Source organism: Euphorbia lathyris, chromosome 4 (genome assembly GCF_963576675.1).
Source record: "Euphorbia lathyris chromosome 4, ddEupLath1.1, whole genome shotgun sequence".
Classification (NCBI taxonomy): Eukaryota; Viridiplantae; Streptophyta; class Magnoliopsida; order Malpighiales; family Euphorbiaceae; genus Euphorbia; species Euphorbia lathyris.
This window is the reverse complement of record NC_088913.1, coordinates 19,849,786-19,875,621: the sequence shown is the minus strand read 5'-3', so window position 1 is coordinate 19,875,621 and position 25,836 is coordinate 19,849,786. Positions and strand designations below refer to the sequence as shown.

Here is a 25,836-nt window from a genome sequence, read left to right as displayed (position 1 = left end):
TTTTAGGAAAGTATCAATTTAGGCTCCACGTACAAAATAGCACCAATATAGACTTAACGTTTAGAAAAAGGGTATCAATTTAGGTCTCGATAATGGAATAAAACACGTCATTGATATTACTCCGTTAAGTTCTGTCAATTGTACGTGAACGGAGAAATCAGAACTTAACGGAGTAATAGGAATAAAATATCTAATCTGCTCCCGAGACTTAAATTGATACATTTTTTAGATTTTAAATCTATATTGGTGCTATTTTATACGTGAAACTTAAATTAATACTTCTCCAAAAACCATAAACCTATTTCGCTACCTTATACCTACAATATATTTATATAAAAACGGTGACATATTGAAAATTAATTTCTACAGTGTCATTTAGACAGCCCAGCATAAAAACCAAAGGCAAAGCCCCCCGGCTTTCGTCTTCTCCAGCTGAAATTCGTGCGTTTTCTTTGACAATAACCATTACTGGTAACCACTTGTCTTCTCTTCTGTGCCCTGCTTACACGCATACCTATGCAGAGGCTGGTCTCTTTCAATTTGAAACTGACCTTAAAAAACCTTCCTTTTTCTGCAGTTGCACAAAAATCCTCATTCTTAGATTGTGACGCTCGAATTTCTACTCTCTTTTCTGTGGTATGCTTTCCAGCCCAAGCTAATTTTGTTGCTCTGATGCAATTAGGGCTGTTTTGTATGAATGGTATTGTTGCTATTGGCTGTAGAATTTGTAGTTTTTTTTAGGTCGAGGACATGGGCGATTACATGGATTGGATCATTTCTTTGTTTTTGGAACTTAAAAGAATTGTTGCTTGGGAATTTAAGACATACTTAAGTAACTGTGATTTTGTGAATGCAGGATTTTTCCCACTCTTTTTTCCCTTTTTTGTCAAATTTATGTTTTGGTTATTTGATTGATCCCGAAATTCAAAACTTTGGTGAATCAGATTAATGTAGTGAGGTGATGAAAATGAAATTTTTGTGTACTAAGACTTTTTGATACCTGATAATAGGAGTGAAATCAGTCGTGAGAAGTGAGAGGAATTTCATTGAGATTTTAGGTATAACTTGGAAGTTATGGGATCCTTAAACGAATATGATGATGGAATTGCCATATAAAAAAATAGTGAACTGATTTATCCACATATAGCTAGGTTGTTTTATTTGTGTGCAATTTGTTAGTATTTTTGGATGATTGAGTGGAAAATTTGTTGAATTTATGGTAATTTAGGTGTATTCTGAACTTTAATTACACGTGTTGGCCTTTTTCGTTCTTAGATCGAATGCTGCTTGTGATTTTAATTATTGCTGAAATAATTGCTTGTGTCGTTATTGTTTACATGTCCCATGCATCTACGTGCGTCTGTCCATTTGTGGTTATTACCTTAATGGCTTTGGATTTCTGGGCATTTGAAGCATATTTGGATCTATTTGGAAACTTAGAGGAAATTTCATATTTGTAGTCATTAATTGCACCCTATAATTTTCTTATAGTGAAGATAACTAGTGCATTTTTTGATTTGTAGAAGAAGTTAATATGAGAAAGAATAAAGTTTTCTGATGCTTGCATTTAATATTCTATCATGTTGTTCTGAGGAATTCTAATATGTTAATTTGATTTCTATATTTCCAATTTGCTACCTTTGTTTGGGAGTTGGGAGGTTAATGGAGGTGAGAGTTAGAGGAGGTAATGGAAGGGAATGGAAAGTGATGGAAATGAAAGTTTGGCTCCCATTAAAAAAGTTTCCATTACTTCCATTAACCCCCAATTTGGAGGTTAAAGTTTAGAGTTAATGGGAGTAAAATGTTAACTCCCATTAACCTCCATTTACTCTCCAAAAAAACTCCCAAACAAGGTTAATCTAATATTTTATGGGCTAGGGAAAGCTTTCTAGACTATGTATAGAGTGCTGATCACTCAGAAGTAATTTTTTTTTTATAAAGATCGAGAATCTTCAATCATCCCAACATTTTCTGAGTCGAGTTAACAGCATAGAACCTTTCAGCAGTTCCATGAGCATTGAAGAAAGTTCCTCATCTTTGTTTTCCACCTGTGGGTTGACTACCTGGAATACAGGGATGAGGGTTTTATAAGTTACTAGGAATGCTCTAGTGCATTATGATACATGCTTCTTGTTTCTGCAGTTCGGTAATTTACTGAAACAACTGAACCTAATTGAAGTTAATGTAGTTTAGTTCCATGTTAGAATTATTGCCTATGTATTTTATGGTGTTGAGTGTTTTTATATTCCATGTGTGCCTTTTGATGATATGTACATGCTAATAGGAGGGCGATTTTGGTTATTTAGTAGGTTGCCCAAGCGTGTGATATTGCTAATGGCCAACAACCCTCCATATTCAAGTATGCAGGTAATGCTTCACACACATGCACACGCGACACACATACACATGTATATATAAGACAGTTATCAACTTATATATTCAGTTTAATTTTGTGGATTATTTGGCAATGTATTCTGAACTTTGATTTATGCACTTGCATTGATGCTTTTATCTCTCTTGCTAATTTTAATTTTCTTTTCTGATGCAATAGCCTCTTCAGCCTCCACTTGTTAGCTCCATGGATCCTCCCCGAAATTTTATTTCGCCCATGCCTATGCAAGTAATATTTCTCATAGATGATCATTTTTGTAACAACTATTCGAATTGCTTCAATTAGATCTAGAGAAACCCTTTACAATCAATTATTCCTGCAGTTCCGACCAGTTATGCCAACGCAGCAGTCTCAGCAGTTCATTCACGTGGCTTCTCCACATTTTCAGCCTGTTGGTCGAGGTGTCCAAGTGAATACTGGAATTCCTTCTCATCCTCAGCAGCCCCAATATCCTCAGTCTGTGCAGCAGTTACCTGGAAGACTTGGGCAACCGGGCCCCGGTCCACCACAGTCACAGGTTATCACATTGTCAAATGCTGTACCAAACAGGCATGTTACAGCTGGATCATCACTGCCTCCACCTAGTGTTCCGACTCCAATAAATTACGCAACTGGTTTAGGTGGCCCAGGGGCTCCTCTGTCTTCATCATACACTGTAAAAGACCAACAACTCAATAATTCTAGTGATTTATATATATATATATATATATATATATATATATATAATTCTGACTCTTTATCTGTATATTCTTTAGTTTGCACCGCCATCGTATGGGCAACCACCTGTAGCTTTTAGTTCTGTTACTCAATATCAGCCAATGACCCATTTGCATGCACCAAACTTTCCTACTGGAGGACAGACTGGACCATCTCTAAATCATAGCACTGCAACTGTTACGCCTGTGCAGCCCAGTGGTGAACAATCTTCAGTTACCTCTACCAATGCTCCGGTTGGAAAATTTTCTTCCTTTTCCATGTTCTTTTTCTGGTGTTGTTCCTTTGTTATGTTAATAATTATTCATTACTAACTTTTTCATGCTGGCAAATGCCAAATCTTAGACGGTGGATGCCCAGCCCGCTAAGCCCACCGAAGTGCCTGCAACAGATTGGAAAGAGCATGTGTCTGCTAACGGAAGGAGGTAATTGAATGCAATTGCTTCTGGTGATCCAAGATTCTTTTCTGCTTGGTTTGCTGCTAATTTATCAGAAATTTTTTTTATCGCTGGATAAACTTCACAATCCCATTCAATTTTGAAAAGTATTTAAATTGGTATCCTAATTTCATTGTGCCCACCCAGAGAAAAAAATCTTGCGGGCTTATCCTGATCTGTAGATACTTGTCTTAATCTGGTGCTTTGCATCTGCTGCCACTTTCTTCTGTGGATTTAAACATTTTTTTTATCCTCTAGCATGTTTAATATGTTGAGCGGTGCATCCTGGATCAGGAATCGATTATTTTGTTGCTTATTTATGTTCATATTTTTAATGCCTTACTTTGATATTATGCTTCTAAACCTTGAAATATCTAGATGTATTATGAAAGCAAAATGGGGGGGCGAGGCATTTAGTCTGGACCCGGACGTAACCTGGTCACTGAATTTATGAGATGGGAGTCTTATGGGCATGCTTCTTCCCATTTAGTAACATAGAGCGCAACAGGCAGACAAGGTTGGCTGTTGATGTGGAATACTGCAAAAATAATTTGATTGATGTTGCATTGCTTTCTTATTTGATGCCTTGAACCTTGTTCCATTAAGAGAAACATAAATGTAGTGATGACTTATCATTGGATTGGACTGTTAAAGGAATAAGACCAAATCATGTGATATGCTAACTGTTGGTATGATATGATTTATGAAAATAATCCAGAGATCAATTGAAATTTCTATGCTTTTTTTTAGTTTCCTTTTATTTTGTTGCTTAACTCATGCCGGTAACCTGTTTCTTGAACCAGTTGATTGTGTTGCTTTTTCCTCAAAAGTTTCATCCCCACATCTTCTTATGAGCATTCATAGAATTTCTTTTTAATGAATATATAGGACCTTTTATTGTTGAAATCTCGGTTTTATCCAACAGCTTTGACGATTCATGCCTCTGCATTCTCTCTACAGTTTATGTATATGACTATCACTGAATCCATGGTTTCTTTGCTGTTTATCTTTATTTTTGTTATTTGTTTTCTATATCCTACTTGCATCACTATCAAAATTTCATGAAGCATGGCTCAAGGTTCTTAATAACCTGCTGTGAGCATCATGTAAACTATTACAAACTAGTTGCCTCAGCACTTTCGGCTACTTTTGATCAATATTAGTTCATCCAGGGCTCTTTGCTACTTCTTCTCATCAATATTTGTTCATACAGCACTCTATCCTGATCAGGAGGAGATATCTAAATGGCATTTCTTAGCGTCTTCTCGTTCTTTTAATTTATTTCAACACGAATGTGCCTGCAATGCTGGATTAATTACTGCTATTCTTTTGATTTAAGGTATTTCTCTTTTCAATTATTATTCAGATATTATTATAATAAAAGGACAAGACAATCTAGTTGGGAGAAGCCTTTTGAATTGATGACACCAATTGAGGTGAGGTCAAGTTAATTATGCTTCTTAGCCTTTTAATTTTTCATGGTTAGCGGCTTTCCTTTCCTGCAAGTGACCTTTTCTTTTGCATTCATTGTCTTGTTGCATGGTTGTTAATGGCAACGCCACGGCGCAAGGCGCACAAGGCTCAAGGCCATGCGCCTTAGCACCCCCTGAGGCAGGCGATGTTGCTCTGGCAACAGACGCCTAGGTGTGCCTTGACAGGGTTATCAGAGGCGCACCTTTTGTGTCACAGGTGGTTCTTTTAGGGTCTTATATTATTTATCAACATGTTCATCTCCACCGTTGGATAGACACATCTAGTGTCCAAAAATTAAACAAAAACAAAAGGAAAGCAGACAGACCTTCAAATTGAACAATGGAGGAAAAAATAAATAGAGAGAGAGATGCATAATGGGAATCAAAGGGAAAGAGAGGCACACACCAACAGTAAAATACCACCGAAAAAGAAGCGAAAAATGGTAGAACTTTAAGTTGGAGACGTTTGATAAGAAGTAGCTATTAGCAAACTTAGGATTTACTATTTAGTCGAACACTTCAACTTTAGAATATAGGGGTTTATTGCATGTTAGAATCTATGGTTATGTATATTGTCATGATTTCGTATTTATTGCAATTTGATTTTAAAGTTTACAATTTCGTATATTTTAAATCTTATCATTTATGGCGGTTCTATATAATTTTATTCTTTTAGGCGCATGCCGGTGCCTTGTGCCAAGATCCTCTTGTGCCGTAGTGCGCGTTGAATAACTATGTCCTATTGATTGATTGCATAGGATTGGCTGAAGACATATCAGTATTTTCCTTCCATGTATGTTGAAGAGCTGTCCCCATTATCGGACAATGTTAAGGAGAATTTTCATTCTTCTTACTGCTCCAGTTGCTCCTATTATCTTTTTTTTTTCGCCTTTCTGCATTTTCTTTTCAAATTGTTTACTAAAATAAATTGGAAAAAGATGCATGTATTTTTCTTTCACGTGGTTATTAAGTTTTGTTGCAACAATTATGTCCTTGGAGCTCCCTTTATCTCTTGCTAGTTTGTTCAATTATTGGCATCATGCTTAGGTGCCGATTATTTTGTATATTGCCCTCATTTTTTTAGGCTGCTGCTTCTGGTTATTCCTTTCTATTTGGATATTGCAGTTTGTTGACCTCATAATTTGCAATATGGTGCCAATTATATGATTCATTTTTTATCCATATTTTAGTGCATAGTATGTTATCAACTTTCAGTATCAAACTTAGTTTGCTCTTATGAAACCCTATACACTTTTATGCTTTCTAATAGAAATCAATAATTTTACATTTTATTATCCTGGAATAAACGTTTGTTCATCTCATGTAAGTTGCAGTTTATTTATTTATTTATTTTTGTCATGACAGAGAGCAGATGCATCAACTGACTGGAAGGAATTTGCAAGTACTGATGGAAGAAAGTGAGAAATCTAGTGCTGTTTCCTTAGAGCAAATTATTCATACTTTTTAGGATTTTCCCATGGAAGTTACTAAAGCTATTTATGATGATCTGATATTCTGGTTATGCATCTCCTTTAGATATTACTATAACAAAGTCACCAAGCAGTCAAAATGGGACATCCCTGAAGAATTGAAGGTTTTTCTCGTGTACTGTCTTTAAGTTTTATAGTTTAATTGTATTGTGTTACTGTGGATTTTTTACTTTTATTTGCTTTTGTTTTATAATGCCTCCCTCAAGTTGGCCCGAGAGCGAGTTGACAAAGCATCTAAAGTGGAGACACAAGCTGAAACCTTGGCTGATTCTCATTCTCGTGCTTCTGATATCCCAGCTGTGGATAAGACACTATCTAACGTGGATGCTTCATCCCTCACGGTTCAAGCAGAACCATCATCCCTAACAGTTCGAGCAGAACCATCAAGCCCTGTTTCTGTTGCCCCTGTTGCTGCTGCTGCTAATTCACAATTTCAGTCTGTACCTGAATCATCTGCCTCAGATGTTCTGGCTTCTTCTGTAACTAGCAATCCAGATGAAGTTCAGAAAACCGAGAATCCAATCTCTGGAAGTTTTGAAGTCACTGCCACAGGGGTTGATATAGCAACAACAAAAATGTAGTTCAAATTTGCTTTTTCTATTATTTTGTTATGGTTGTTTTATATTATGAATATCATATAGCTTAAATTGCTCATTCTCTATTGCAGGCACAACTCCGGCAACTTTTCGGGCGTAGAAGATCCTAGTTCTGCCAATAATGCTTCTACACAGGATAAAGAGGTGATCTAATGTCTAACTGTTTGGTAAAACTTATTTTGTTTAGAAGCAACCTGATTCCATCAATTCTTTGCAGGAAGCTGCAAAAGATGTGCCAATAGCTGAGAAATTGACTAATATTTCATCTGAAGAAAAAGCAGTGAATCAGGAGCCCATAACTTATGCTGATAAGCTGGTACGAGTTGAATTGCTTGTATACCTCTATCTCCTCTTTGGCTTTTTTGGGTATTGTCATTTTGATCGTACTTTTTGTTTGTCCTGCTTTAGGAGGCAAAGAATGCATTTAAAGCAGTTTTGGAGTCTGCAAATGTTGGATCGGACTCGACCTGGGAACAGGTAATTCAGCACACAGTTTAACTTTTTTGTTTTTCCGTGTCAAGTATTATCTCACTATTTTTGGCTCCCCCTGTTAGGCAATGCGATTAATCATTAATGACAGAAGATATGGTGCACTAAAAACACTCGGGGAGCGAAAGCAAGCCTTTAATGAGGTAAATTTTTTCTGGTATATGTTAGCTTTATATTTCAACATGTTGGTTGTTTTAGATACTAATTTGTGGGCTGCAGTTCTTTGCTTGATGCCTTCTGTGACTAGTGTCCAGCTGTTTTATCATGATTTGTTCTACATATCATTTGACTGGATCTTAAATTTTTGATTTAGTACTTGGGTCAAAAGAAAAAGCAGGAAGCTGAGGAAAGGCGGAGTAAGCAGAAAAGAGCGAAGGAAGAATTTAGGAACATGCTAGAAGTGAGCTTTTTGAATTTCTTCTATCTTGTAGATATGATTCACCCAGATACTTATTTTCAAGCTTATTTCTTTTTGACTTGAATACTTTACAGGAATCCAGAGAGCTGACCTCAGGCACAAGATGGAGGTTTATATTTCAGATTTCATTAATTTTTGTTTTCAGTTATTAGTTGCTTATAGTCCTAATAAATCCTATCTGTTATGTGCATGCCTTAACTAATCATTCAGCAAAGCAGTGACAATACTTGAAAATGATGAGCGCTTTAAAGCTGTTGAAAGAGAAAAAGACCGCAAAGAACTGTATGATGCCTTTTTGCATGAACTTGGAGAAAAGGTAGACTTTAATAGCTTACTACTCTCAATATATTTCTAGCAATTTCTGTGTATATGATCACTTGGGCAACTGGCTGATCACATATTGCATTCTGCACTTTCAACAGCCTAAATTTAGTGCACAATTCTAAACTGGTTGATGCAGCACATAATTATTTTTAGATGTTTGGTATATGCTGTTCTAAAGTCCAATTACGACCAGTTTAGGAAGTTGTGGTTTAAGATTAGGCATTTGAAACATATATGTCTAACAGTTCTTTAATTGGCAACTTGTTAGGAAAGAGCAAAGTTACAGGAAGAGCGTAAGCGGAATATTGCGGAGTATAGGCAATTTTTGGAATCTTGTGACTTCATTAAGGTATCCTTTTTTGAGGTTTGCATTTATTATTATTATTATTATTATTATTATTATTATTATTATTTTCTAACTTTTGAAATCCAATCCCTTCCAGGCAAGCACCCAGTGGAGAAAAGTTCAAGAACGGTTAGAGGCAGATGAGCGATGTAATCGTCTTGAAAAGATTGATCGTTTGGAAATATTCCAGGTATTTTCTTCATTTGGCCAGAAACATTCTGTTTTGCTTTTAGCTAATTTCACGGTGATGTATCAGGATTATTTACGTGATCTGGATAAGGAAGAGGAGGAACAAAGAAAGATTCAGAAGGTGCCTTGATTAGAGTTTCATGATAGCAATTGACTCTATAATGCATATTATGCTGTCATCTTAATCTTTTACGTTTTCTATATAATAATACAGGAAGAATTGAGAAAGGCTGAGCGTAAAAATCGTGATGAATTCAGGAAGCTATTAGAGGAACATGTTGCTGCTGGCACTCTGACAGCAAAAACAAACTGGCGTGATTATTACTTGAAGGTCAGAAGTCCACTTTGATTTGTTATGGGATTGATGTATTTAATTATTGGTAATTTGAGTGATTATTTTTCTGAGTCTTGTGCCTGTATCTGTACTTCCTCACATTTTTATTTTATTCTTTTCACCACTCAGGTTAAAGATTTACCTGCATATTTGGCTGTTGCGTCAAACAGCTCAGGTTCGACTCCAAAAGATTTGTTTGAAGATGTTGCAGAGGAGCTGCAGAAACAGGTGAGTGTACTTTATATTTCTGTTTGGTTTTGAATTTGATGCATGGCCTTTGGAACTTCTATGGCTTAAAGAAGCAAAAACCTGGGTATATATATCACCGTTGATGTTAAATTTTGACTTTATGCTCGAGCTTTCAAATTGTGTAAGTCCACTACTTGTTTCTAGCATGTCTACATCTTTTATGTGTTGTCTTTGCCATCTTTTATGGTAGCAATTTGAAACTATAGGTTTTTTGGTTGGTATGGGCTTTGTTTGCGTTCGTACTACTTACACAATTTCCTTGTGCATACTTATATTATAGTATCAAGAGGATAAAAGCTGGATAAAGGATGCAGTGAAGTTGAAAAAGGTATAATTTGTAAATGCTACTTGTATCATGTCTCCTTTACATATTTTATTTTGTTAGATGTCTGATATGCTGGCTTGTTTAAGGTTGCTTTGGCATCAACCTGGACATTTGAAGATTTTAAGGCTGCTATCATGGAGGATGGCACCTCTCCAACTATTTCAGATGTGAACCAAAAGGTGTTCTTCTTACTCCAATTGATTTTTTCTTGGCTTATTATGCATATAAAATACACTATGCAAGAGTAACTGCACCCGATAATACACAAGCACTGGACCTAATTAAATTCTATCCTATTTAGACTAATCAGTAAAAGAGATACGATCAAACTAAGCTAATAAACTAAAGAATGAATACTTGGAAAGGCAATGATGAAATTCAAATTTGATGAGAAACTAGGGCATTCAATTCCACTTAGTTAACCCCGATGTAATTACTCCAATTACACAATTCAAGTTCTTTATTCTCTTAAGAGATGGTAGTTTTTTCCTAAATAAATTAGTCTCGAGTTCTCGAATTACTAGCTTTATTCTTTTCTCTAATTACTTATAAACCATTTTTAGCTATAAACAATAACTTAAAGAAGCATGAAACGCTATGGAAAGCCTTGGTAACAACACCGCCATTCCACAATAACTTTTGATTAGGTCTAGTAATGCAGTTTCATTATTAACTATTTAACTATGGTGCATTTAATAATTAATTATGATCATGTTGAAGATGTTCAACAAACAACAAGCATTAAGTAAAGCATAACTAGTTTCCTTGAGAATACAATAAGAAACTTGAGATGAAATAATAAGAGCAATGGCATGATTGTTAACTAAGATCCACCATAGCCTATGGTGAATTAGTTCATAACTAGAATAAAACAAGAGAAAGATATGAAGAAAGAAACATTCATGAATATGATAGATAGAAAACTAGAAGAAAGAACCAAATGTGTAGGCTATGGATGGTGAGAAGCAAAATTGCCTTCTAATTTACCATAATGTTCTGATGAGATGTGCTGCCTCATTTTAGATAATATTTGATGAATTGATGGAAAGAGCGAAGGAGAAGGAGGAGAAAGAAGCAAAGAAGCGTAGGCGCCTTTCAGAAGACTTTCTCAATTTGTTGCACTCTATAAAGGTGTAGCTTTGCTGATAATTTCTTTTTCTACTGGCCAAAGAAAAGAATATTTAGCAGTGCATTATTCTTACCATCCATCTTGGGCTGTTTTTGCAGGAAATAACTGCATCTTCGAAGTGGGAGAATAGCAAAGACCTGTTTGACGGTAGCCGAGAGTTCAGGTATTTAATCACTGATTACTTATGCTATGATCATGTAATAATTTCTCATAAGGTTGTTGTCTTGAAAGTGGTAATTTCTCAGGTTGTTTGAAACATGATAATAGAAATTTGTACTAATGTTTTGCTTTTTATTTTTTATCTAATCACCACAAAAGGAAAATCTTAGCTTGGTTTTGGCCAATTTGTAGCAATTTAGGGAACTATTTGAAATGATATAAACTATTCCTTACTATTTGATAATAAGCAAATAATTTGAAAATTATGTTTTACTATAAATAAAGACCAGTAATAAAATAGAAAAACTTTAGGCTTTTTTAAAAGATATATAAAAACATTTTTTACTTATCTTAATTGCAATACAATATTTCTTTCGCTTTTCAATTTCTTGAAGGGTATATATGTGTAGTTTCAATTGTGAGATAACTTCAACTTATTTATTAGATTATGTCTGTGTAGTCTTAATGAATTGATGGCTGTGTTGATTGCATACCTTTCACTTAGTTGTGTGATGTTGCTTTAATATTGGCGTCGTAATTTAGTTCCATCAGTGAAGAGAGCATCTGCATGGAGATATTTGAGGAATATATATCTCAACTGAAGGAAAATGTGAAGGAGAATGAGAGGAAACGAAAGGAGGAGAAGGTATTTATTTAAATTCTTCCACATGTTTTTGCATTACTAACTACATACATCTTGTTATTTAATTGTGGATCATAAGGCTCTCCTGTGTATAAAAATTATTTCTTCATAAGTTTCTAACTTTGTTTGGGGGTTAAATGCACCATTGGTCACTGAATTTACATGGTTGTCTCAAAGTGGTCACTCAACTTCAATTTGTCTCAATAAAATCACTCAATTTTGAGTTTTGTCTCAATTAGGCCACTCTGCCGATTTCTGCAATTAAAAGGTATCGAAATAATGACATGGGTGACACGTCAAAATGAGTAAACTTAGATCTCTGACCGAACGAAACTTGACAGCCACGTGTCTGTTATTTTAATGAAAAAAAACTAATTTTTTTTCATAAAAATAACCGACACGTGATAACAAGGTGACACATACGTGGATGTCATGTGTGTTTCGGTCAGATGTCTGAGTTGACTCATGCTGACGTGTCACCTATGTCATCATTCCAATGTTTTTTAATCACTAAAATCGTCAGAGTGACCTAATTGAGACAAAACTCAAAGAGTAGTGATTTTATTGAGACAAATTGAAATTGTGTGACCATTTTGAGACAATCATATAAGTTCAGTGACCAATGATGCATTTAACTCGTTTGGTTGGTGTAAACAAGTTATATTTCAGAATGCATAAAAGTCCTAGCTGCTGTTTCCTAGCATCCTTATCTGTCATACCATTATAAGCATGTGGTATCTTTTGTTTGCTGTTTTATTTTGTGAATCTACTGTTGGAACTGTTAGCTCTAGCTATAATCTTCTGGGTTTTATACTTGAATTTTTTTGGGAGCATGGGTTTGTGTTTACAGCCCAGCTTGATAATTAAAAAATTATTTGAAGGTGATTTAGTGGCATTACGATCTGTTTGTTATTGGAGAGGAATTTTACAGATTTTTCAGTGGACATGGGATCTTTTGGCTTAAGTAGAGATTAAGAGTGCATGCAATAATTTATGTTAAATTTTTTTATTCAGTTGCATTTAAATTACAATCCTATTGGCACTGAGGTTATGCTCTTTAGTCAGAACAAAATGTAATGTTTTATTGCATATTTTATGAAACAGTAAAGTAGTAGTCATAGTTGCAATTACTAGGAGAGGTGGCAGATAATAGTTTCATAATAGTTGCAAAAAGGTTCAGTGTAGGCTTTCCCATGGATTAATATAAGAAAATCATTTCAATGAAAATGTTCGGAAGAATTTTTTCATGACATGATTGAGACCATTGGAAGGATTTTTTCATGACGGTTTTAATGCTTAGTCTTTGTTCTCCGTGGTAAAGATTTGGAATAAAACATTTTCAGATAAAGTTACTGTTTCTTTAGTGGCAATTATGTAAGTCAGTTTTTGAGAATTTTCTGGCTTTTGGATTACATCAGAAAATACTACCTTTTCCTTCTAATAGATAAAGTAGTAAAACCTTTTGACCTAAGGACTTCATACTTCTCATTGTAGTTGAATATGAGAAAACTAGAGCCAATTTCCGGTGTCATTAGTGATTGGTAAAATATGTTGCTCCCTTGTATTTCATATCATTCTTGAGTTAGCTTGCCCTTATGTTTATTTTCTTGAGCAGCTAGTCATTTTCCCTTGGAATTGACTTAGCTTGCCCTTTGTCCACAAAAACATTTCCAATCACCAATCTTCATGAGTGCCCGAAATTCTGGAGAATGCAGAAAATATCTTTTGCAAACAACTTCTAAAGATTAAGAAAAAAAGCATGAGAAACTGGATGCTTTTACAATGACGTCAAATTCTTTTGATATTATCAATTTGCTTCAAGCTTTTGGGAGGGATACGATACAATTGTCTCTTCTGTTAAATCGTTTTCTGAATTTGTTGTTAGCTTGCTGAAGTGGGTTCCAACTGTCCGTTGTTGTCTCCATTGCACTCTTTATGTTGTTTATCATCAATCTGCCTTTGCATCACTGGTTGGTTTCAATTCTTGGCTCACATATGCAAAGAAAATCAGTTTTTTAGGGTTTTTCTATATTCCTGATTTTCTTGTTTCTGATTCTTTCATTCCGGTTGATCATTCACCTAATATGATGGTTTGATTCTCATTCCTGGTCAGTCATTCTGAGTAACCAAATGGAATCTAAATATTTCAAATAATCAATTTGTTAATATCAGATATTAATATGAATTTAGCCTTAAACTATCAGCTTAAGCTTTTAGTTCAATGGGTTCCATGACATGGTATCAGAGCCTCTTTGACCAAGTGATCAAGGGTTTGAATCCTGGCTATCTCATTTAGTTCAATTCGTTCCATGACTATTACTTACATGTTGCTTGTGAAATTATGGTTTGTAGTAATCAACTTCGTGGAGTCAATTATCACAAGTGAAATATCCTTCACATGCATACTTTATATGTGAATGCTAATAAACTTGGATAGTGAAGAAGTTAAAAATTTCTGTTTTTTTATGTTCTGCAGGCAAAAAAAGAAAAAGAGAGAGAGGAGAGGGACAGGAGAAAGGGGAGACATAGAAAGGACAAAGAGAGAGGGTATGAAAGGGAAAAAGAACACACAAAGAAAGAAGAGGCGGACAGTGAAAACACTGATATGGCAGAGGATTATACAAATGATAGCAAAAGGTCAGGAAGTGATAGTAACAAGAAACAAAGGAAACGACATCATGATCCCGTAGATGATCTGAATGAGGGTGAGAAAGATAGGTCTAAGAGTTCCCACAGGCATAGCAATGACCACAAGAAATCAAGACGGGTATACTTAGATTCTTCGTCTCTTATCTTGTGTCACAGTCTTTCTAGTCGTTTATGTTTTAACTATTTATTTTCATTTTTCATGATGGTTGGTGCAGCATGCCTCCACTCCTGATTCAGATGGTGAAAGTAGGCATAAGAGACATAGAAGAGATCATCGTAATGGTTCTCGTAGAAATGGTTCTCATGATGAACTTGAAGATGGGGAATTTGGTGATAATGGGGACGCTCAGTAGTTGTATCATCGTGCAGGTTGCTTCTTTTCTTCATTTCATTATCTGTACTTGGAGATGTTTTCTGTAGGATACATAATTTATTTGCAGCTTACTGTCATCTGTATCTGTGGTGGTTCTTTCGTCTTATACCCATGTAACAGAAATAGGGTTTTGGATAAGTATTGTCGCATGGATGTTCTTTTATGAAAGTGCAAAACAAGTTAATCTGAAATATATGTGAAATTGCGTTAGAATACATTTTACAGCCAATTCTGGTTTCAGTTTTGTTTTTTTTTTTTTTTTTTTTTTTTTTTTTTGTGAAAAGAGTTTCTGGTTATTATTTATCCGAATTGAATTTGACTTTACTGGATGGAGAAAACTGGGAAATGAATAGTTTTCAAATATTCTGATGTTTCTGCTATATCCTTTACTTTGTTCTTTCAAAAGTTTTCTTGCAGGTGATCAGAAAATTGTTATCTGAAATAATGTTCTTGGAAGGAGAATAAAATATGATAATTTTGTTTTGAAATTTTTTAGTGGATTCTAATGCTGGGGAATGTTTGGTCTTAATTGAATCAGTTTTCTTAATTTTATTTTACTGAAGCTCTCAAATATGCATATTTTTCAATTACAGTGGCTCCATGAAGGGACATGTGAAGCTATTGCTGTCTATATCCAACTTTATATCAGGATTAGGATTCCTGGCAATAGAAGATTAGGGCAGAAATAGAATATAGGGAAAGAGAAGAATAAGAAAGAAGAGAGGACAGAGAAATAGGAAGAGAATCGCAGAAAATTAGAGAAGAGAGATAGGAAAGTAAGATTTGATTTAATGTTTCATCTGATACTTTTTTCCATACAAAAGACGACTATAAATAGGAATAGTTACTGCTGACCTGGAGGCAGTTACAAGTTCCTACAGCTGTAAATAGTACAGCTGTTACGGCTGTAAAAACATTCCTAAATAACAACTATTTAAAGCAATCAAACAACTAATTAACAACTTAATGCAAGACAATTAACCACCTATATAATTCCCTTAATTACTAAAATAATCGTGACACTTTCTTTTTATTGAAGTGTGTGAGCATAGTCATCCGCATCAAAATTGTTCCAAATTTTGTTGGACACTTGGATTACGTGATCAGAAAATGGTAGATGAATGTGTGGGTAGAATGTCTGTATTAACTAGTTTAATTACTGATTTTTCAAATGCCGTCTTCCAAAGCCTATTCGGGGTGCATGCAGATGTAATGGGCCAAATGACATCGTCTCTAATGAAATCATAGTGCCAATTACTGCTGTAGACCACTGATACTTTTTCCTAGGTACAATTTGAAGACTGAACATTGTTACTTTCCAGATCTTCTATAGTCTGGCTTGTATAAAGAAAATAAGTGGGGAAAACATGCTCTACAATACTGAGCCATAATGGGAAGTGTTAATTAGTTTACAATAAACTGGAATATAGAAATGAGAAATAATATTTCACAAATTTTGTCTGCTATTTTGCTCTCTCTGTGATCCTATTTTTCCAACTAATGGTATCCGATTCTGGTTCTGTGTTATGTGTCTCTAACAATTTGAATCTTATTCATAAATGGGAATCGTTACTGTTTACCTGGTGGCAGTTACAAATTCCTACAGCTGTAAAAACATTTCTAAGTAACAACTATTTACAGCAAACAAACAACTAATTAACAACTTATTTGTAAGACAATTAACCACCTAAATAATACCTAAATGATTCCCTTAATTACTCTAATAATCGTGACACTTTCTTTTTATGGAACTGTATGAGCATGGTCCTCTGCATCAAAATTGTTCCAAACTTTATTGAACACTTGCATTATGTGATCAGAAAATGGTAGATGAATGCTTGGGGTAGAATGTCAGTATTGACTAGTTTAATTACGGATCCAGTCTTTCAATTTTTCAAATGCTGTCCTCGAAAGCCTATTTGTGGTGCATGCAGATGTAATGAGCCAAATGACATTATCTCTAATGAAATCATAGTGCCAATTACTGCTGTTGATCACTGATACTTTTCCCTCATGAGATTTAGGTGCAATTTGAAGACTGAATATTGATCTTCTATAGTCTGGCTTGTATAGAGAAAATAAGTGGGGAAAACAAACTACAATATTGAGCCATAATGGGAAGTGTTAATTAGCTTACAATAAACTGGAATTTTCATATAGAAAAGAGAAACTATATTCCACAAATTTTGTCTGCATATTTTGCTCTCTGTGATCCAATTTTCCCAACAAATGGTATCAGAATCTGGTTCTGTTTTTTGTTTCTCTTAACAATTTGAATCTTATTCATAAATGGGACTCTTTATACAATGACATTATCAGAAGCATGGCAATTTTCTTTAACTAGCTAGTGTTTTATCAAATGGTATGCGTGATGTAATTATGGGCCTTCTTAGTTAGCATAGTTTTTCATGTTTTGATAATTTGTATTCTGATTTTGCTACATTTTCTAAATGCTCCTTTTATTTTTATTATAATTTGACACAATTTAAGGACATCGTATACATTTGCTGACTCATTGATGATATTGAGGCTTTAAGCTGCTGAGACTCCATAGTTATTAGTTGCTGATGACATAATTTTAGTTTAGCCACTGTTCAATTAGTGTTTGTGAATTACTTGAATCCTTACTCTCTTCACTTGAAGTAGAGATTTACTTTATCAATACGGAACAAAGTTATTTTCTTTTTTTTGGTTTTTCTTTTGCTTTGTTTTCTTCTTTTGGTTTTTATTATCTTGTTGATCTAGATTCGAGCTAGAAAAGATCTCCAAAAGGGATAAATAAATATCTTACAACAACTATTTTTGCCAGAACTTATAAGGATAATGAGCTTGTAAAAAAGCTCCAACCAACGACTTGTTGGTGGAACGAAGTTCTTTTAGACAAGAAACAAATCGACTACTTCCTGAATCACTTTGTCCATGATAAAATCTCCTACTTCTATCCCTATCTTCCTTTTTACTACTTGTTGCATATAATTCCAATCTTTTATTATGTCCGAGACATCAAAAATTTTCTTCTGGGTTGGTTTCTGGTTTCTCCATGAGATTTTTTTTTCAAGTTCTACAAGTCCGGGAGATCCTTGAGTACAGTTCTCATCTTTTTTCTTTCTTTCATGTATCTCTTTGGATTCGGTTGTACAATCAAATAGAAGCTGCTCAGACTGCTGTAAGACGCTTTTGTTTTCTGGGAGTTCCAAGAAACCTGGAGCACTTATCCCATTTAACTCCATGATCTCAGCTTGATTCAGCTTCTCAGTCTCTGGTAGCAAAGCTGGAGATATAGAGTCTTCCTCAGCATTTTCAGTCAATATGGTACTTGAACTTGATGCACCTTCTTCTCCTTTGCCTAGGATTCGGATTCGAAACTCTGTTTGTTTTGGGTATTATTATTGCAAACTGTTAATTAGAAATACAGAGATAGAGGAGTCCTTCTCTTATTAATTTTATCATTCACTTTCATTTGTCAGAGAAAGAGTTTGTTATACTACCTATACTTGATGCTGGAGCTTCATCTAAAAATGATCTTGGCTTGAGTTGCTTGTTCTCTTCAGATTCCCATAGCTTGTTCGTATACATAGCAACCTGTTAGATTTGGATGTAAAACTTATTAAGCATAGAACAACACTGTACAATGTTTTTGTGAATGCACATATAGGAAATTAAGTTAATTAGGCACCCTTGTTTTTGTTGGTGGTATATGTTTATGATTAGATGCTACTTTACCTCTTTCTCTATAGAACTGCTATATTTATTGTTCTGAGAATTCCTCCAAAGGTGCAGGGCCTGTTTTTCATGGTTCAGTGAATCGTTGATGCCGCATATGGAAAAGTCATGATATGCAACTGAACTGTCTATCTCAGAACACCTTTCTGCTCCTCGAATCTCCCTGAGCTTTCCAGCCAGCTTAGATATAAGGTTATGTTTCTGAACTTTATGGTAGTTTAAATCCTGCAGGCTGCATTTAACTAACTTGAGGATCTTCTTTGTGTAAATTTGCCTTTTGTTCAAATTGCATATGCATTTCTTTTTTGTGTGGTTAGACATAATCATCCTTCTTTCTAAGATGCAAATGTGTAAAATAAAGGGTTCTTGTTGCTCTTTGAGATGCTCCCAGAGCCGTTTCGATGAAGAATAAGCCATCAAACTTTAACAGAAAAATTTAAGTATAATGGAGAAAAATTGCAGTAGATTGAATGGCTAAAGTGGGAGGAAGTGATGAAGCATTCTGTATACTTTATATATAGCTTAGGGAGTAGAGGTTTAAGCAGCATCTTCTCTAGATTTTGTGGTCTAATGATTTGGTATCATCAATTGATAAAAAAATTGCAAGTTTTTAACTTTCTTGCCATTCCCAATCATTGGATTCCCTTGGATTGATTTGTGCATATTTTTTAAGCAGAAAAGAGTACAAAAAACAAATAAAACATTTTGTGTCCTTATAATTCTCCTTTTGGGAGGGCGCAACGGTAAATGTTGTTGTCGTGTGACCGAGAGGTCACGGGTTCGAGTCTTAGGAGCGGCCTCTTGCCAAAAATTGACAGGGAAGGCTTGCCCCCAATTTACCCTTATGTGGGACCCCTCTCGGGACCCTCGCTTAGCGGGGACGCGTAGTGCACCGGACTGCCCTTATAATTCTCCTGTTGCAGCTCTTTTTTCCAGTTTTACTCCATAACAGTATATAACGGTAGATATAGAGCGTTTGGTTAGGTTTGAAAACAGCTACTTATAACTGTTTTTGAAGGAAAATAGGCTAATATTTACCAGCTAAGGACAACAAATAGTAAAACAATGTGGATTGATTAGGAGGCAAATGAATGTTGTGTGAATGCTTGGATGCTGTCTGGTTCGTGTGAAATTTTGCTTCTTTACTATTTATTTATGCTTATAAATGATTCCTATTAGATATGATAATCATTTAAAAAACAATATGAATTAGTAAATGCATGTATAAGGCCCAAAATCATTACATTATGTCCCTATTTTCAGGACTACAAGTTGTACCCAATTTTGGAATTTGTCTATCTAATGATTTGAGCATGTGACCCAGTATTTTCATGGCTATTTTATATATATATATATATACCTTATTGGACAGATGAAGAGATGTTTGATTACTCAATTGAGTTTTTAAAATTAAAATATTAGGTAGGCTTAATATGTAATCCTCCAAGCTTACACACTTGAATTTGATAATTTTATAATTAATTCAGCCCTCATTGTTGGCATGTTAATTTGTCAAACTAATATGGTTTGTTTTCTTAAATTTATGGTTAATTTGTTTAATTATATATTTGTAATTTAAATTTTATATTTAAACATGTAATTTTGATGGGTATGACTATTTAAATGAGTATTTTAAAATTATATGGACCGGGAGTGAGATTAAAATATATTTTTAAATAGGTAATGATACATGACGAGTAATACATTATAATATTATAATGGCCTAATATATTACTAGCTCTCTAAACTTGTCTATAAAAGTAGATTGACTCCCTGAATTTTGTTAGTGTCTCGCCAGGTCCCTAAACTTACTTATTTTGTATTACTAGCTCCTTAAACTTGTTCATAAAAATAGATTAGCTCATTGAACTTCGCAAGTGTCTCATTAGCTCTTTAAACTTGCTTAATCTGTAGTAACTAAATACAAAAATCATAATACTAACTTTCGATTCTCATCAATTCGATTTCTCAAACCTGCAACACTAACTCTTATAATAGGTTAAAAGGTAGGGAAGATAAAAAATTATCTCTCGAATAGATGGAGATGTGTTTTTAGAATTTAGGTTTAAGTTTTTGTATTTAGTTGTTACGAAATAAACAAGTTTAGGGAGCTGATGAGACACTTGCAAAGTTCAGGGAGCTAATATACTTTTATGGACAAGTTTAGGAAGCTGTTGATACGAAATAAGCAAGTTTAGGGAGCTGATGAGACATTAACAAAGTTCAATGAGCCATTCTACTTGTATGGACAAATCGAGAGAGCTCGTAATGTATTAGGCCTATTATAATCATGTAAGGATATGGTTATTTTCACCGCTATTGTACTCATCATTGCTGATTTTGAGACCTTTGAAAAATATTAATGATTTGATTGAAAAATCATGCAAAAAAAACTATTTAGTTTAAAATTTTGAAAATACTAATAGTTTAAAAGAAAAATTGAGTTACAAAATTTAATTTAAAATTTTAATCTAAATAATGTTAATACATCTATGGATAAAATCATCCACATTATAATATATATATACAAGGATTTTGTATTCGAAACTCAATGGAGGGATATTTTCCTCCAAAAACATCTATAATATATATATACAAGGATTTTGTATTCGAAACTCAATGGAGGGATATTTTCCTCCAAAAACATCCATGAACAAAGTACTTTGATTTAGGCTTTGATTGGATGAAAGGTTTTGAAGGGTAATTAAAGGAAGGGTAGGGAAGGGTTAGTGGAAATCCTTGTTTGGAAGATTAAAAATATGAGGGTAGGGGTTTTGAAGGGTTAATGAAAGGTTTTGAAGGGTTCAAAATCAATCAGTTTTTAATAGATTTTCAACCCACCAAATAAGGGTAAGGGTAATACCCTCTCCCCCTTCATTCCCTACCCTTCCTTCCCTTTAATTACACCCTTCAAAATCTCTCATCCAATCAAAGCTTTAAGGGGTCATAAACAAAGGGATATTTGCCTCTTTTTCCCTGCCCAATAATCAGAAATGTCCTCTTCCTATTGTTTGTGAAGGTGAACAAGCTTTAAGCCCTCTCGAGCGATTCCGTACCTTGCTTCTTTGGTTCCTTCTCTATCCATAGGTGAATTAACAGGAAGTAATACTTCCAATTCATAATCGGCTTGCTCGCCCACTGCCTTTCTGGGAACTACTTGATCCTTCCCTTTCAAAATAAGAAACTTTAAAGCCAGGGTTAGATTTTTAAGTTTGGCAGGAAAGCGAAGTGAAGAAGGAACGACATGATGGGCTCAAAAAATAGTTGATGCTTGGAAGAACGCTTGATGAGTTTAATGCGGAAAATATCTTGATACTGTGATTTCAAAATACTCTATATGCTCAAAAAAAAGGGGCAAAGGCTTTACTATCCCAGAAGTTGCCAACTTCGGGAGCCATTTTGACCCTTAATTCAAAGTACTTTTCTTGGAACACTTGTGAGCATAGTGGTGGCAGGTTAGAAAGAAATATCCATCCCTGTTTGGCTAGTATAACCAAATTAATGGATGACATCCATCTACCCCACCCCACCACCACTCGCTTTACCAACAAATTGTTAAAAGGGTTGATTAAACTCATGGTTTCAACCAAAAGCGGCTTATTATATGTTGGAGCTCTTTGCAAAGATTATCCGAGAGTTTGAAACAACTCATTATATATGTCGGGATATGCTTTTATTACTATATCATTCCCACTCATGGATAAACAACTTCTCTACCACTCATTTACCATTTTCATCAGTTTCAATTTTAAGAACCATGGTATTTAATTCTTGGAATTTTCCCCTATTGTGGAAATTCGCAAATATTTAGGTAGATTCCTAATTTCTCGAGCTTGGGAAATCCTCTTTAAATGTGCTTTAAATTGCAAAGGAAAATTTGCATAGTAAGATAAATCAGATTTATTAGTTAACACACTGCCTCGATGATCGTTTATATAGTTTTAACAAATTTTGCATTTCTTTACCCTATTGATGAGTACCTTTGCCAAAAATTGTAGCATCATCTGAAAAAAAAACCCTATGAATAACTTTTCCTTTCTCTTAGGAAGGAAGACAAGCCATTTGCACATAACAAGAAAAAATAAAGGGAGATGGAGTCATCCTGCCGAAGGCTATGCTCAGGCCTAATTAGCCCTTTGACATGTGATCTGTCAATTAACAAAGAAAGAAAAAATATAGTACAGATGCATTTCATAATTAGTAAATGAAGATAGAATTCCATTTTTCCCCTAACCTGATCCAAAAACTCCCATTCCATTCTATTGTATGTTTTGCTCATGTCCAACTTTAGGGAAAATTAATTCACCCAACCTTTCAGATGTGTTTTCAAAATGAAAACTTTAAACACCACTAAAGCATTATCAACAAGAGAAAGTGAGAGAGAGAATGTTGGGATCTCTTACTAATAGTATTGGTTTGCCTTATATAGAGCTTTATGTGGCTCATGGTTGTCCATGAGTTTGATTAAAAAAAGGGCCTACTTTGTAGTGATGGGCCTGTTGGGTTTGACCCACATATCTTATCGATTGGAACATGGCATAGTCAACGACGAACTTCAGGGGGTTGGTCTTTGTGGTTTTAAATAGGGTCTAAAGCTGGTTGCAGGGAAGTTTGTGGTGGTGCTATAGATGATCTGGTCTTTGTGTAACGAGAAGCTGTGGCGGAATGTGGTAGTGTCTGCGTCTAATACGGTCTCAACAGCCTTAGAAGTTCTGTATGATTGGATCCAGATTCACTAGTTGCGGCAGATTGACGCTGTTAATTGTACATCGACGACAACAGGTCCATCTTGCGTTATGGCATGCTCCTCCATTTACTTCGCAAAGTGCAATGTTGATGCAGCCTCGTTCAGGTTAGCTAGTCATGGTAGAATTAGTGCTGGTTCATAATGTTGATGGAAGATTTGTCGCTGCTCAGATTCGTCGGTTGGATGGAGCGCCTCTAGTACGGGAAAGTGAAGCGTTGGCCTTGTTGGAAGCTATGCTTTGGGCGAACGAGAGAGATTATTCAAATGTGATCTTCGAATCAGATGCCAAAGTTGTTGTTGATGCTGTTAATTCGTGCGTGACATATGATATAGAGTTTGAGAATTTAGTCCAGCAGTGTCAGAGTCTTTTTGTTTCTCATGACTGCTACTCAGTTACCTTTTGTACATGGACGAGCAAATGAGATAGCTCACGTGTTATCTAGGGAGTCTCGGTTTGATATTAGTCCCATTATTTTTTTTTATCATTTACCTAGTTATCTTGTGGGTGTTATTGACATTTTTTGCCCGATTGTGACTCATTAATTTAATTCCTTTAAAAAACGAAAGACATTTATTTTTCAAGTTTTCTAAATAATTTTAAGATATGTTAGCTCAATAGCATGCCTTCTTTTTGTAATGCTTTTTTCCTCTTAGGTAAATAATTATAAGGTCACTGTGTTTTTATATAATACACTAGTTAGTCTTTGTGTTTTTAGAAATGATTATATAGTCATTAATTTTTTATTTTCGCCAACTCTTTAGTTCTTATATTTGAGTAAATGGTCAAATTAAACTAAATAAATTTAAAATACCAAAACTACATTTTATTATATATTCTAATAATAAAATATCTATTTTTCCTATTTTATGTTTTTTTTCCTTTATAATAATAATCTCTTCAACATTAGTTAATTGTTTTATTAATTTTCATATAAGTAAAATCTTTAATTTAGTAGTGTAGAACTTATTCATTAAAAAATGAATGATAAATATTGTAAAATTATTAAAATTGGAGTAGAATAATATAAAATTATAAAAGTGATTTTTTAGGAGAACAAGAAATATAATTTTCTTTTTATAATTAATATACATAAGTATAAGAATTTCGGTGTATATATACCACATAAATTTCATTGAAAAAACCATTTTGATTAAATTTGAAAACTAGAAGATGAATTATTTTATTTGTATAATTAGGGACAATTGTGTACTTTTATATATAAAAATAAATAAATGTACTAAAAAATTGATTAAAATAAAACCTAAGGACTTTATAATAATACGATAGTAAGTTAAGTAAGAATACAATAACCTTATAATTATTTACCATTTCCTTTCCAATATATCCTTATCTTTGTTGGTAACAAAAAAAAATCTACAACATTCATACGTTCCCCGTTCGAAACTAATAAAACGCTGTCGTACAGGTTAATCACAGTCGTTTTACTGAACAACTGCTTTTGCCTTCGTCATCTCATTTTTTATCCATGGTTTTGAAAATCGGACTAGACCGGCCGGTTGAACCGGTTCAATCGAGAACTGGCCAGACATTCGATACGGTTAGTTTATTTAGGGGTAGACCTGTCCATGGGCCAGGCTCGGGTCGGACTTATCAGGTTTTTAGGTAAAAATGCGCAGTCCAAACCTAGCCCAACTCACTATTAATTTAGCCGGGCTGGCTCGGGCTTAAAAATCATAGGTCATTTACATGAAAATCTTTGGAGGGCAGGGAGCATAGATGCCAAACAAACCTGACCCCTATCTATCGTCGTAGAAGCTGTAAATAATAATATTATTATTTTTTTTGAAAGAAATAATAATATTATTATTGTTTCATCAATTTTAATAGTTTAATTCTCAATATATCAAAAGTGTTAATTTTTATCTTATAAATGTCAGATTAAGTTTTTAAAAACGTGAATGAGTGAAATGGGTAGTGGAAGGTACATTTCCTTTAATTGTCAATATTTTTAGGCATGATATAATTAAAATTAGTTATTGACAAAACTGTAGATAAATTTTAAAATTTGAATTTCCTTGTAAATTTCCTAAAAATTAAATCCCAAACCCTAACTTATATAAGTCCATCTAAATATATATATAAAATTATTAATTATAAAAAATAAATATTATACTTAAAAATAAATATTTAATATATAAATTTATACATTTATTAATTAATATTAATAGGCGCGCCGACCCGGATCGGTCCGTGCTATTTTTATTAATCCCAAACCCGCCCAAAAAATAGGCGGGCTTTAGCGGGCCTAGGCCGAGCCTAAGATCAATTTTTATTGTCCAAATCCGGTCCAAGGGACACGGGCTTAGGTGGGTTTATAGTGGATGGGTTTGAGATTTGATGTTTAAACCCGTGCCCATCTAAATTTGAAGTGGGCTGGACTTGAACCGAGTGTTTTTATCTAAAAGCCCGTTCGGTCCGAGCTCGGTCCATGGACATGTCTAGGGGTCACTACCAGTGACCTCATAAGAGAACCAGGTGAAACCGGCAACTCGGGATCAACCCGGCGACCCGGTTTCACCCCGGTGTTGAACAAAAAAGTGTTTGCTGCTGGTTTAATTTATAAATATATAAAATTTTGAGTACCCAAATATAACTTATCCAATTTTAATTAGACCC

At 34.4% G+C, this 25,836-nt stretch overlaps 1 protein-coding gene across 10 annotated transcripts; it reads left to right on the top strand.

Annotated features, from left to right (window-relative positions):
• The first annotated feature begins 370 nt into the window (after positions 1-370).
• Positions 371-19,954, top strand: LOC136227623 (pre-mRNA-processing protein 40A-like). Of its 10 annotated transcripts, XR_010688157.1 has the most exons (33): positions 371-471; positions 578-636; positions 2,307-2,367; positions 2,552-2,620; positions 2,715-3,047; positions 3,148-3,342; positions 3,452-3,531; positions 4,910-4,979; positions 6,381-6,433; positions 6,552-6,609; positions 6,712-7,082; positions 7,173-7,245; positions 7,319-7,417; positions 7,510-7,578; positions 7,656-7,733; positions 7,904-7,990; positions 8,083-8,117; positions 8,219-8,324; positions 8,601-8,681; positions 8,776-8,868; positions 8,935-8,988; positions 9,082-9,198; positions 9,331-9,429; positions 9,731-9,778; positions 9,862-9,954; positions 10,799-10,906; positions 11,003-11,067; positions 11,607-11,709; positions 14,183-14,473; positions 14,571-14,724; positions 17,878-18,040; positions 18,503-18,643; positions 19,715-19,954. XR_010688157.1 is itself a non-coding variant. In XM_066016333.1 (31 exons), the coding sequence occupies exons 3-30, from the start codon at positions 2,335-2,337 to the stop codon at positions 14,706-14,708; spliced, it is 3,099 nt and encodes a 1,032-aa protein (XP_065872405.1). In that variant the 5' UTR covers positions 371-471; positions 578-636; positions 2,307-2,334; the 3' UTR covers positions 14,709-14,724; positions 18,509-18,831. The 10 variants fall into 10 exon arrangements, 3 of the variants coding, with proteins under 3 accessions (XP_065872405.1, XP_065872404.1, XP_065872403.1); XR_010688161.1 differs by lacking the exon at positions 19,715-19,954 and having other exon boundaries at positions 2,310-2,367; positions 18,503-18,831; XR_010688162.1 differs by lacking the exon at positions 19,715-19,954 and having other exon boundaries at positions 11,616-11,709; positions 18,503-18,831.
• Positions 19,955-25,836: the final 5,882 nt, after the last annotated feature.

Coding starts and splice junctions, on each gene's coding strand:
- LOC136227623 (XM_066016333.1), top strand. CDS start 2,335: ATGGCCAACAACCCTCCATATTCAAGTATGCAG. Junction 7,734..7,903: donor GAAAGCAAGCCTTTAATGAG/GTAAATTTTTTC, acceptor TTTTTGATTTAG/TACTTGGGTCAAAAGAAAAA. Junction 9,430..9,730: donor CAGAGGAGCTGCAGAAACAG/GTGAGTGTACTT, acceptor CTTATATTATAG/TATCAAGAGGATAAAAGCTG.